The sequence below is a fragment of the Heterodontus francisci genome, chromosome 2 (genome assembly GCF_036365525.1).
Source record: "Heterodontus francisci isolate sHetFra1 chromosome 2, sHetFra1.hap1, whole genome shotgun sequence".
In the NCBI taxonomy this organism is placed as follows: domain Eukaryota; kingdom Metazoa; phylum Chordata; class Chondrichthyes; order Heterodontiformes; family Heterodontidae; genus Heterodontus; species Heterodontus francisci.
In genome coordinates, this window is record NC_090372.1 from 66,289,570 (window position 1) to 66,303,928 (window position 14,359).

General features: G+C 43.3%; 1 protein-coding gene across 2 annotated transcripts in view; it reads left to right on the forward strand.

The window, feature by feature from the left end:
- LOC137384581 (A disintegrin and metalloproteinase with thrombospondin motifs 16) overlaps positions 1-14,359 on the forward strand; it is a 375,653-nt gene that overhangs the window by 181,249 nt on the left and 180,045 nt on the right. For both annotated transcript variants that reach the window (XM_068058730.1, XM_068058724.1), the window contains 2 exons: positions 446-583; positions 6,849-7,002. In XM_068058730.1, the coding sequence (XP_067914831.1) occupies positions 446-583; positions 6,849-7,002 (292 nt within the window). The remainder of the gene's footprint in view (positions 1-445; positions 584-6,848; positions 7,003-14,359) is intronic.

A 14,359-nucleotide genomic window follows, 5' to 3' on the forward strand; every position in this document is an offset into this window, starting at 1 on the left:
ATTCACGTATACATTTGATTTAAATACAGTAATGTGGTTCTATTATTTTCAATTCACCACATTTATAATTGGAAGTTTAAACGGTTCTGTTTAGGATTTGAGTTTGTGTTTGCATTTTAGTTTGAGTGAATAAAGTAAAATCTGATACTTTACAAAGCACACAACTATAATGCCTTTTAAAATTTGAATGTTTATATACTATTGACTGTCTCAAATTGAATGAAACTGAACTTTGGACTGTGCATTTTTATTTCCTAATTAATATCTTTTATTCTTTGCAGAAAATGCTTTTAACTGATTCCTTGGTTCAATGTTGGTGTTTAGAGATTTATCCGATCTTCCTAGTATATATAATGGATAAGAATACAATGGGGGTCTCAATATCAAAGATTCCTGAAAAAAGAACTGTTTTTATTTTAACCTGAACTTCCCATTTTCCCTCTAGTTTTGGTATGATTCATGATGGAGAAGGGAATGTATGCAAGAAGTCAGAGGGCAATATCATGTCACCAACACTTGCAGGCCACAATGGGGTCTTCTCATGGTCAGCCTGCAGTCGGCAATATCTATATAAGTTTCTGAGGTACAGACTTGATTTATTGCATGCCTTGACGTATTTAAACAATATGTCTAGCCCCTTGTATTCTACTAAGAATTAGCCTAAGTTAACTCAATTAATATGTAGAATTGTAATACTTCATTGAGGGGGTAATTGCCTATGAACTGTTGCAGGAAGCCTTGATACTTAGGAGCACTTGTGGAAGTTCATAGACATTTGCGTAATTTCAGTTAAGTTCACACCTGAATTTCTGATGTGCACTCCTGACAGCCAAAGAACCCACCCTGAGAGCCAAAGTCAGAAATTGACCTGTTATGTATGAAGCCATTGGAGACTTACTGACATGAATAGTCACTATATAAATGTAAATCTTATTTGCAACCCCACATTAATTTTGGAGTAAAACTTTTACTTTATATGAATGAGAAAGTTCTCTGAGTTAGAATGTACAATTATTACACTGAAGGCTTGTTATGTACTGACCAAACCAAGCACCCACCATCTCTGGAAGATACCACACTTTGAACAACATTTGCTGATGCCCTGTTTATGCCATAGTTCAAAATGAAAGCTGCTTGACTGTGCTCTGTGTCTGTACATGCTGAGTATTGCTGTATCATGGTGTGTGTGTATATGCATTGTGAAAACATGTTATGTGTGACTTGATACTAGTATGGATGCTGGTCACTGATTCAGATGCAGTAGTTATGAAAGGCTTTGAAACCATATCTTTAGAATATGGAATAAGAACTGAAAATGCTGGGAATACCCGAATCAGACAGCATCTGTGGAGAGAGAAACCAAGTTAACATTTCAGGTCAATAACATTTTGTCAGAACTAGAAAAAATTGGAGATTTAGCAGTTTTTAAGCAAGTACAGAGGCAAGGAAAGAAGGGGTTGGGGGTGGGGGGAAGGGTGGTGGGGGCAGGAGGAGAGGAAGGAAAGAAAAACTTAGTGCCTTTTACAAACTCTAGGGTGGGAGGGGCCAAAAAACCTTAAAAGCCAGTGAAGTACTTTTGAAGTGTAGTCATTGTTGTAATGTCAGAAATATGGCAACAAATTTGCATGCAGCAAAATCCCACAAACAGCAATGTCATAATGACCAGATAATCTGTTTCCTTTTTGGTGAAGTTGGCGGAGGGACAAATATTGCCCAGGACTCTGGGCATAACTCCCCTACTCTTAGAAATAGTGCCACGGGATCTTTTATGTCCACTTGATAGGACAGCCAGGGCCTCGATTTAAAATCTCATTTGAAAGATAGTATCTCCAACAGTGCAGCACTCCCTCAGTACTGCATTGGAGTATCAGCCTAGATTTTTGGGCTGAAGTTTCTGGAGTGCCAACCTGAATGCGTGACCTTCTGATTCAGAGGTGAGAGTGACACCCACTGAGGCAGAGGTGAGAGTGACACCCACTGAGGCAGAGGTGAGAGTGATAAACACTGAGCCACTGCTGACACTAACACAAGGGTGATGGAGTGGAAAGCAGGAGTGATTAAATGACAAAATTGATGATAGTGCAAGGCGAAAGAGGATGGTAATGGAACAAGTTCAGAGACAAAAGATGGGTTTATAGGAGCTGTAAATGGTAACACCAGGCCATTACCAGCAGCTCCTGCTCGATAAAAAGGGAGCAGTGGTTATGATCTGAAATTGATTAGTCCGGAAAGCTGTAAAGTGTCTAATTGAAATAAAAGGTACTGTTTCTTGAGCTTCCTTTGAGCTTCATTGGAGCGGTTTAGGAGGCCAAGAGATCAGAGTTAGGAGTGAGGCAAAAAATTAAAATGGCAAACAACCAGAAGCTCAGGGTCACGCATGCATGCTGAATGGAGGTATTCAACAAAGCAATCACCCAATCTGTGTTTGGTCTACCCAATGTAAAGGAGATTGCATTGTGAGCAGTAAATGCAGTATACTAAACTGAAAGAATCACAGAACCATAGAGTGATACAGCACAGAAGGAGGCCATTCAGCCCATTGTGCCTGTGCTGATTCTTTGGTAAAGCTATTCAATTAATCTGACTCTCCTGCTCTTTTCCCATAGCCCTGTAAATATTTTTCTTTGAAGTATTTATCCAAATTTCTTTTGAAAGTTACTATTGAATCTGATTCCACCACCCTTTCAGGCACTATGTTCCACATCACAACAACTCACTGTTTTAATGTAAAAAAAAGATTCCTTATGTCACCTCTCCTTCTTTTGCCAGTCACCTTGAATCTGTGTCCTCTGGTTTTCCACCCTTATGCCTTTAGAATCAGTTTCTCCTTATTTACTCTATCAAAACCATTCACGATTTTGAATATATCCGTCAAATCTCCTCTTAAACTTCTCTGCTTTAAGGAGAAAAAGCCCCTGCTTCTCTAGTCCGTCCTCATAACTGAAGTCCCTCATCCCTGGTACCATTCCAGTAAATCTCTTCTGCACCCTGTCCGAGTTCTTGACATCCTTTCCCATTCAGACCTAACTATGGGCGGCACAGTGGTTAGCACCGCAGCCTCACAGCTCTAGGGACCCGGGTTCGATTCTGGGTACTGCCTGTGTGGAGTTTGCAAGTTCTCCCTGTGACCGCGTGGGTTTTCGCCGGGTGTTCCAGTTTCCTCCCACATCCAAAGACTTGCAGGTGATAGGTAAATTGGCCATTGTAAATTGCCCCTAGTGTAGGGAGGTGATAGGGAATATGGGATTACTGTAGGGTTAGTATAAATGGGTGGTTGTTGGTCGGCACAGACTCGGTGGCCGAAGGGCCTGTTTCAGTGCTGTATCTCTAAATAAATAAATAGTGTTTTATTAAGGTTTAGCATAACTTCCTTGTTTTTGTACTCTATTTCTCTATTAATAAAGGCTTTTTTTAACAGCCTTCTCAACTTGTCCTGCCACTTTCAAAGATTTGTGTACAGGTCTGTCGACGGTGGGAAGGGAGACGGTGTTGCATCTTCTTCGCTTGCATGGGAATGTACTGGGGAGGGGGTGTTAGGGAGGATGGAAAAGTGAACCAGGGTGTCATGGAGGGACTGATCCCTTGTGAATGTTGAAAGGCGGAGGAGAGGGAAGATGTGTTTGTTGGTGGCACCATGCTGGAGGTAGTGAAAATAGCAGAAGATGATCTGTAAAATATGGAGGCTGGTGAGGTAGAAGGTCAAGACTAGGGGAACCCACCATTGTTCTGGGAGGGAGGGGAGCAGTATGAGAATTGGGACGGACATGGTTGAGAGCTCTTGTCAACCACAGTGGATGGAAATCATCAGTTGAGAAAAAAGGAAGACAAATTGGAAGCACTGGTGTGAAAGGTGGCATTGCCTTACCTCCCCATTCAGCATTCTGAAGGGACTTTTACCTCCTTGATACCCTGGCCCACTCTTCCATCACCCCCATCTCCCACTCACCTTTCTATGGCACCTTCCTGTGCAAATGTAGAAAATGTAATACCTGACCTTTCAGCTCCTTCCTTTCCACTATCTCAAGGGCTCATATAATCGTTCCAGGTGAAACAGCATTTTTCTTGTGCTTCTTTCAATTTAGTATACTGTATTCACTGCTCACAATGCTGTGCCGTCTACATTGGGGAGACCAAACACAGATTGTGTGACTGCTTTGCTGAACACCTCTGTTCAGTCTGCAAGCGTGACCCTGAGCTTTCGGTCGCTTTCGATTTTAATTCTGCGTCCCACTCTGACCGCTCTGACCTTGGCCTCTACACTGTTCAACTGAAGCTCAACGGAAGCTGGAGGAACAGCACCTCATCTTTTGAATAGGAACTTTTCAACCTGCCAGACTCAACATTAATATGAATAACTTCAGATCATAACCACTGTTCCCACTATTTTGGACGGCAGGTGATGTTAATGATTCCACTGTTGCCATTTACAGCTCCTTCACACTCATCCTTTGTTTCCTTACATGTCCCATTAATACCCCTTTTGCTTTGCACCATGATCCTTTTGGTATTTAATCTCTCCTGCCTTCCACCCTATTACAGACCTTTCCTTTTGTTCTTCTTCTTCCCATGCACCTGTACCTGCTTAAAAACTGTTAATTGTCCAATTTCTTCCAGTTCTGACGAAAGGTCATTGACCTGAAACACTGGGCCAGATATTATTCCCGCAATGGGGGAGCCCAGAGGCAGGCCTGAAGTCAGGGGGAGAACCCACCTCAGCCCTCTGTCGGACCCGCGTTGCAATTCCACGACGGGCAACCAATTAACTGCCTACAGCCGACATTGCCTTCCCTTTAAGGGACGAGCTCCCCTCCATCCAGAGTTACTGGCCCATCGTAGGGCTGGCAGCTCTGCAGTACCAGTAGTGCTACCGGGAGGGATGGTCACCGTCGGTACTGCAGGATGCCCTGGGACAGGTGAGTGGGGTTGGGCAGGCCCCGGTGATGGAGTAGAAGTGGAGGGTGAGGGTTAGTGAGGGTGGGGAGGAGTGTCTTCCAGGGGGGTGGGGGTGTAGCCGTTTCTCCCAGGGGGACCCTCCAGGGGCTGTGGATTACCCCCCAAAGGAAGGACCACACCTCGACCCTGCTCTGAGGCTGCCAGGTCTCACCTGGTGGCATCTCCACACGGCAGCAGGCCCCTTCGTCTTCCTCAAAATTGGAGTGGACGCAGGAAGAGGCCCTGAGATGGCCATTAAGGGTCACAAATGGCCTGGGGCGGCAAGGCCTTCCCACCCCGAATAAAATGGCAGGGGGTCCAGACAATGTCAGGAACGGCACCCCTTGCCATTTTTTTCCCCCCACCCCGCCTTCATTCCCATCTTCAAGGGCAGGATAAAATCCTGTCCATTGACTCTATTTTTCTCTCCACAGATGCTGCCGGACCTGATGAGTATTCCCAGTGTTTTCTGTAATTATTTCAGACTTCCAGCATCTGCAGTATTTTGATTTTTGTCTTTAGAATATAGTTTCCTTTAACTACTTGCATTAATGTTTTTATACTGGTATCATAGTACCCCAGTGTGGAGTTAATGCCATATTCATATCAAACAGGGTATTAAGCAGTTCCTTAATCTGTCATTATGCTTTGTAATTATGTGATTTCCAATGATTCATCTTCCAGCAATGTAATTTGATATATAAATACCTGTGGTTATTGTAATTAAATAAATAAAAACATTTCAAACATTGATTAAAAAACGAAAACACTTCAACTATCAGATGTTCATCACCAATAAAACTGAGCAATTTGTCCCTTAAAATGTGAAGTGGGCCTCCTGATTAAATTAACGTAAGGTTCCAAATAGTGCCAAGAATCTCCACCTAGCTACAACCCCCCTACCTATAGGTATGCCATTCCCAAGTACAATTGCTAAAGAAAAGATAGCATAACTGCCAAGAATTTTGGGTCCAAACCAAAGCCACATCTTGTCCACTCAAGTAATCTGTTTGGCATATGTTTATCAGATGGATTCTCTCCATATGACGGATGTAACTATTTAAACAGATTTGTGGCATGCTGAATAATGTTTTTAATCTTCATCAATTTGAAATTGCAAATTTGAGGGATATACTAGATAAAGACCATATTTTCTTGAATAATTTATTGATTTATTGAGGTGGAAAGTTTGTTCTACTCCTAAGTGCTGACTGTAGAATATTTGGCATAATTAATTTTAGATATGGCAATGCACATGTGTGGGTCTCACTCTCAGACAAATACATAACTTTGGAACTCCTGCCCTTGCGCACACGCACACACACTTAAACACAAACTTGTCCATCATTGATTTAATAGGTTGCTGGTTGCATTGAGGTGTAGGATACTTGTTAGATGAAGGTGCCTGAACATATTTTTCCAGGACTTTCTTATAGTTGTCTCTAGCTGTGCGATGTTATCGCATGTATTATACAAAATAAAATGTTGTATATGCCTTTAAAATGGAGGTTAAAAAAATCCCTAAATTGATTGATTGCTAACTTGATATTTAGCTTAATTTTTGGAGTAGATGAAAATCAAAGTACAGTTTGAATTTAGTCTAGGCCTATCCTTTACCACAACATATTTACAAGATAGTAATATCACAAGATTTCTATTGTGAATTTTATAATAATGAATTAAAACATTTTGCACAATTTATTATTTCGGAAATGGAGAAATTAAAACTGTAGGAATGGATGCCAGTTTGAGTTCTTTAAATATTAATTTGGTGCTTTATAAAAGCATGACGATCTTGTGTTCAGTTGCCATGCAGTTTACTCCAAAAACAGTTTCATCCTGGTAAAATGTGTTTTTAGTTTTGTAAATACTGCAAGCACTGCAGCATTTAATCATTTTAAACCACTTGTACGCAGCACTTCCCAGGCAACGTGTCTTGTTGATGAACCAAGGCCAGCAAAGGAGTACAGCTACCCGGACAAGCTGCCAGGAGAACTCTATGACGCCGACACACAATGCAAGTGGCAGTTTGGGGAGAAGGCCAAACTCTGCAGGCTAGATTTTAAAAAGGCAAGAAAATGCTCTTGAATTTTAATTGTGTTGTTGACATGGAGCAGAAGCTTACCCTTTATGTGTGTTAATTACTCACTGGATGATAAAAAATTAAGTAGTTAATCCAGAATTAATTAGTATGGATTATCAGTACCTTGAATGGAAAAAAAGCTTTCAAAGAAACCTCACAAACCTTAAATATTGTTGCAGCTCATTAAATTTCATGGTGTTAACTACAGTTGATTTTTTGTAATGAATTGATAGTTTCCTAATTCACAGAAAGTTACTATGAATTGCAACAGGTATATTTTAATATATCAGGTTTTCCTTGAAAATATCTATCTATATTGTATGCTATGTTATGTCTAGTTCATTCTTCCCTACTTTGTCACAGTTCATGGTGCTACATTTCTATCATTACACTTTTTCACTTTCACTGACTGGCCCAAAATAAAACAGCAGCCAATAAGAATTGAAGAGATAGAGGACATAAAAGTGAAACATAAGAAAAACAGTAGGAAACTGCTAGTGGGATACCAGTAAGGACTTCTGAAAACAGCCAGTACTGAATGACTAGCAGAATCTACAAGCAATCTTGAATCAGTTAGATAACCTATCAATAAAAAAGAAAAAGGTAAATCAATCAAATCATTCAAAATGCTTTTTGACAAAAATGCCTCTGCACTGCAGTAAGGACTTCTAAATTTTAAAAAAAATCTTGCCTTCTGGTGGCAGGTACAGAGACAATTAAAGAATACCAAGTGGAGCAGACCCAGTTCCTGCTCTGCTCATTACCAATTTTGACAAGGTGACCTAAAACAGGCAGCCTATTTTCAGCGGCTTCCAGGGATGCCTGCAAAATGGGTCTGAGATTTTAGCAGTGCCTCAAATGTAGATTGGACGCCAACTGTCCCAGTGCTAAATTTGTTAGCATTGTGGTTATTATACGTCCAATAAATGGGTGGAATGCTTACCGATTTCTATCCCATGGAGTCTCTCAAGTCAGAGCTATAGGGTACATATGGGTATCCCTAATTGCTTCCAAAATCTGATTGATATTAAGTAAGAATTGACTAAATTGATGCATTGGTCAGTTAAGAAACGAGCAACATTATAGGCTTCAATATGTTCTGCCTCATTTAGTGCTAACCACTCTAAGTCAAGTACTAAAGGTGGTGGGATACCAATTTGCGATCTGGTGCTTGCCAGCGAAGAGTGAGTGACAGTGCATCTTCAGTTGCAGATTTTTCTTCTGCCTCCACTTCGATTGCTAATGATCTCAGGACTTCTTCAGGATCTAGAAAGCGACATTGGAGAAAATGCTTAGTACCTACAGGCAATAGTATATTTATGAAAACCAGTGATTTCCAAATGGAACACCAGTAGATTGAGTGAGGGGGATAGTTAAGTGATAAAGGCACTGGCTGGTTACAGAGCCAAAACCCAGTGACATGCTTCCCCTTCTTGCCTTGCTCTGCATAAAAGCTCTGACTCTCACTGCCCAGAATATCCATCGAAGCCTCTTCAGCAGCTGACAATGGCCTGAATTCTACCAGTGTGCCGCCACGGAGCACTGTGAAGATGGCGGCCTTCGAATCCAGAAGCGCCACTGCAGAGACCCGCAATATTACGAGTGGAGGCTTATTTAAATGGAGGGGGCAGAGTGGCCATGCCCTATGACGTCATCGGGGGCAGCTGCCGTGTCCCCGGCAACGGCACCCGGCACCACCGCGCAGGTGCCAGTGCCATTTTTAAAGGGCTTGAAGCCCTTCAGGAGACACTTACATTTTAAAAGTGACATGGTTTCAATTCAATTAAAATAAAGTTTTATTAAAACTTCAAATCCCCTCTCCCAAGGCCCCCATTGCATAAATAATTAGTTTTATGCCCTATCCCCCCCAAAACGTGAGTTCTTACTCATGACCTTTCCCCCCCGAGCTTTATTCCCTTTGACCCTAAACCCTTACCCGCCATCCCCACAGCCAATAAGGATTGTTTTTTCCACCCCCCCCCCCCCCCCCCCCACCCTGATAATTTTATTCCTCCCCCACTCCACCAGAGTCTCGCCTCGGAACTCCTTATGGAGTTTGTGCAAGTTGCGCCCGGCGGCCGTAAAATCAGCGTGGGACGGCCACCGGCAGCAGGTAAGTTCATTTGCATGTTAAGTGAGCTCATTTCAATATTTTAATGAAGGCTCCGCTGCCAAGCAGCAGGAGGGCGGCCTCGCCGCCGCCGCTAATATCCGGCGGGGTCTTCTCGGCATCGTGGGTCGTGGCAAGTCGCTCCCACAAGCATTTACAGGCCTCGCTGCCACGATCCACGATGCCGAGGGACTGGTAAAATCCAGCCCAATAAGTGAAATGAAGGGTTTCCTCATCCTGTGAGACACTCTCCCTGGCATCGTGTGCTAAATTGTTCTGCAAAAGAAAAGTTGAGTGTGTTGATGTGTGGCTTACTGAAAAGTTCTGATGATCTGTATGTGATGGTATTGTAGCTTGGTGTTATGAAGCAGCACCAGTTATGTACAAGTGAAGACAAGTGGCAGAGTTTGGAAGCAGCAGCAGGAAGACTGTTGCAATGATTGGATGAGGTGAATGTGAAGTGGGCGATCTCAATATTTCCATTGATGCTGTTCAAGCAAAGTGGTGACAATGACAGCAATACTGAGCAGGAGTCTTACCTTAGCAGCCTTGGTCAGGCTATTGATCTTTTTCTACACTGCTTTTGGGTCAGAAGGGCTAAACATCTGGCATATACACACTCCACTACCTCAGACCATCCTTCCCTTGCAGTGTGGTAGGACACCTTTCTCTCATCTGGTGGAAATTAGATATCCTTCCTTCTTACATCTTCCAATAAAGCCTCCAGGACATTATCAGAGAATATGGGTGTTCTCCCAGTCAACATTTTTTTGCCTTGCAGTACAATGCAGCCTTCAGATGACCTCCACAATAAGCAATGCACTCCCCTATAAGAGGTGTAGGACGCTAGGAACTGATGTCATACCTGCCCAAAATCTCTCCTTTCCCTACCCCACCCCACTGCGTGAAATGTCCAGTTGCCACTGTGAGTCGTGCTGATAGCTGATCCATCAAATAATAATATGAAGCATGAATCTGAAAGGGATTTGTGCCTTGGGCTGATGCCATTGGGCAAGCTATGTTGACGGCCACCCACTTTGTACACATTTTGCGTGCAATTTGAAAGGCTCCCCATGGTATTTAATACGATAATCAATAAATAGATTTATGAATTTGTGTGTATGCACATATGCACGTGTAAAGTCTAGCATTTAATATGTCTGTTACATCATGCCGTTCAAAGGTGTCGCATCTGAAAGAGTCTTGTATCAGATTATCAAATGGTTGGCTCAAATGAAGCCTAATCTGGCGGATTGCATCAAACATGTCCATTCCGCTGTTCACAGTGGGAAAGGTACAGGCCATACCCAACCAGCCCGTGCTTGCAAAACACAAAACACAGTGTCCGACATCAGATGTGATTCCACGATTGGACAACATTAGCTAAATAGCTCTCAGTGTGCTAAGAATTACGCTGACAACCAACCTAAGATTGTTAGTCGGGCTCGCAGTGTGGCACATTTGCATGTGCTGGAAGCTACATATATTAATACACAGGGCCCTGTTCTTTGCAGACAGAAAGAACATGTACACACATTGCAATAATATAAAAGCAAAATACTGCAGATGCTGGAAATCTGAAATAAAAACAAGAAATGCTGGAAATACTTAGCAGGTTTGGCAGCATCTGTGGAGCGAGAAGCAGAGTTAACATTTCAGGTCAGTGACCCTTCATCAGAACTGGATAAGGCTATATTACATAAAGGTTTTAAGCAAATAAAGCAGGGGTGGGGCAAGAGATAACAAAAGAGAAGATTGATAGGACAAGGTCACAGAGGATAGCTGACCAGAAGGTCATGGAGCAAAGGCAAATGGTATGTTAATGGTGTGGTGAAAGACAAAGCATTAGTGAAGAGAGGGTGTTAATTGACAGAAAAATAGAACAGCCTGGCCCAAAGCACAAACATGACAAAAAAGCAGTGGGTAGGCACATGGTAAAAAATGAAGGATGAAACAAAACAAAATAAAATAAACAAATAAAAATTAAAAAAATAACTAACAATAAAAAGGGGGGGGGGGCACGCAATGTACACACATTGTGCCTGTTCCAGCTAAACAAAGCAAGTGACAGCCATTCGTTGGTTAATTCGTCAGGGCAATGCCTTGACCAATCAGAGTCAAGCTGCCTGGTTTAAATTTCAATCAAAGCTTAGCAGTTAACTGTCAGTCACCATAAACTGGTGTACTCTCCATGGCAACTCCTCTACCAATCAGAGTCCACTTGCCAACCAATCAGCACTCTCTTCTCATACAGTATAAACTTGTTGCTTTCCCTTACATTGGTATTCTTACGAATTGTCCTAATGAGTGCAAGACGAAAAGCTTCGACAACATGTCTCTATTTTCAGCAATACTGAAGCCTAACCTAAGTTATCAGTCAGATATTTGATTAGCAAAACGTGAATGACTTAAAAGCACATCTATCATCCCACTGCTCCAAGAATCCAAAACCCCACATATTTATCACCAATCTGTTACATATCGCCTACCATCTCCTTGTGCATCCTGAGTTTTAACGAAGTTAAGAGCTGAAAGTCAGATATGTAGATAAAGGAACATATAATAATCAAGGAAAATTATTTATAATTTTCATGCAGGACTTGATCTCAAACACTAGCAGAAATAACAAAATACTGTGTAATAGAAAAAATTATTCAGTTACCATAAATCAATGGCCTTGATAATGCATTGCATTTCATGTCACTGTTTCTCTTATTTATTCTACATTAAAAATGGTGAGTGACTGCAACAGCCATTAGTATTCCACATATTGGTGGTGCTGTGTCACACTATCTGACTTATGAAGTACAATAGGGCTCCAATAACATTATGTGACTGCTGCAGTGTACTGTGCCTAAATTCCCAAATCAACACAGTTAGAAGATTAAAGTAACTTTTGAACCAGTGGAAATGGTCCATATTCACTTTGTCAAAATCCATCATCATTTAAAAGTTTAAGTCTCCTCTTGCCCTTCTCTGCTCAATTCTGGTACGTAGAATGTCAGCTATAAATCATGTCTATGTGAAGTGGGCATTCAGAGTTGCTGGGCAGTATATGCAATATTATGGAAAGGACACAGTAATAGTAAGGTAAATGTATTTCAGTCATTTATTACCTATTTTTCTTCATTAAGTTTGTTTTGTCATGCTTATTCTTGGGATCCTTCAAACCTTTGTGTCAATTGCTGTAAATTAATTATTTGTTCTTGCAAAATTAAGTGCAAATAGATTTTCTAATGGGAATCTCCCTATATGACACGTTTAGAAGAAGGGCAAAGAAGTGATACCAGGCTGTTCAGACTACATCAGGGATGCTCTGTGACAATCTGCTAGTTCCTGCATACTTGCATTTGCAGACAGAGATGTAGGTATGGGACTAGTGCAGGCCAGGCTCCTATTCCAAATTAAACTGAAGTGGCTTTAATTGCTGGAATAAAGGCAACAATAAGATCTGTGAATGCTTCACCACCTGTACTTTGGGATGCTTTTTCAGAAGCACCCCAATCAAGATATTTCATGTTTTCAGAGGTACTCTTGAAAGAAAGCATGTCGTGATTATCAACTGCTATTGTACCCTAATTGGATGCACTTGCCAAGATAAGGGCGGCACAGTGGCGCAGTGGTTAGCACCGCAGCCTCACAGCTCCAGGGACCCGGGTTCGATTCTGGGTACTGCCTGTGCGGAGTTTGCAAGTTCTCCCTGTGTCTGCGTGGGTTTCCTCCGGGTGCTCCGGTTTCCTCCCACATGCCAAAGACTTGCAGGTTGATAGGTTAATTGGCCATTATAAATTGCCCCTAGTATAGATAGGTGATAGGGAAATATAGGGACAGGTGGGGATGTGGTAGGAATATGGGATTAGTGTAGGATTAGTATAAATGGGTGGTTGATGGTCGGCACGGACTCGGTGGGCTGAAGGGCCTGTTTCAGTGCTGTATCTCTAAACTAAACTAAACTAAACTAAACCAAACCAGACAATGACTACCTTCCTAAGAGCCAGGTGCAGCAGCATACCATCGACTGCAAGGATTTCTGTAGTTACAATGCAGAACTGGCACATACAGGCCGGAATTTTACCCCCCCCTCCGCAATGAATGGGCTAGTGGCGGGGAGGGTGGGGGAAGGGGCCATAAAATTGAGTAGGAGACGGAGGGGACCGTTCCTGATGCCTTCCTGCCCCCACTGCAATTTTACGCAGGGCAGTGGTGAGAGACGGCCTGCCTGCCCTAGGCCAGTCAAGCCACTTAAGTGGTCAATGAAATAGCACTTAAGGGCCTCCTCCCACCGCTGCGAGTATTTTGCCTGCGGCAGCCGGACGGCAAAGGCACCAAGAACCCCGCCAGGTAAAACCTGGCGGCCTTCTTGCTGGCTTGGTGGGGGGGACCTCCTGAGCCCCACGGAGGGCCACCCAGAAGTCCCAACCAACCCCACTGCACAACACATTTCCCGCCCCGCACCCACCCCTCCAAACAACCCCTCTTGCCTCGCCGGGGCCCAGCTGATTATCCATGGCAAGGCCCCGAAAACTTACCATCTTTCAGGGGCCGTCATCCCTTCTTGCTTCCAATGGCTGGGGGCAGTCCCAGCAGTGGCCACTGCTCCTAATGGCGCTGCTGGGACTAAGCTGCCTGCCCGCTGATTGGCCGGCAGCTGCATTAGGCAGGATGTCCTGCTTCAAGGAGGTGGAAATCCCACCCAAGGCCAACTAAGGGCCCGTGGAGTGAAAAATCGCAGTTTGGCTCCCAGGGCCAGGTCGAGGTGGGCTAGCCTCCAACTTTCGGCTGGTGGTCAGGGCCTCCCGCCCGGGATAAAATTCTAACCACAGTGACAGTAAGCTCTGGCCTGAAATTTGACTCCAGCATTTCTCAACTATAAGAATTATGCCATTGACTGGTGCAGATGACCACCATTCTTGGAACTCCTGAAGCCCACAGACAGCAGAGCCTCCCAGTCCTTCCTGTCATCTATCACAGAGGTCTTAGATGACAACATGAGGGAGAGACTGGACAAGCCATTAACCCTGAACGAGCTGACAAAGGCTGTCGAGTCCTTCGAGACGAATAAAACTCCCAGAAGCGATGGCTTACTGGTGGAGTTGTATTCGGCCCTGTGGGACTGGGTCGGCCCAGACCTGCTGGAAGTATATGAGAGTATGCTCCTGGCCGGCAGCATGTCAGAATCCATGAGGATTCACCCTCATCTACAAACGGAAGGGGGAGAGGGCAGAAATCAGAAA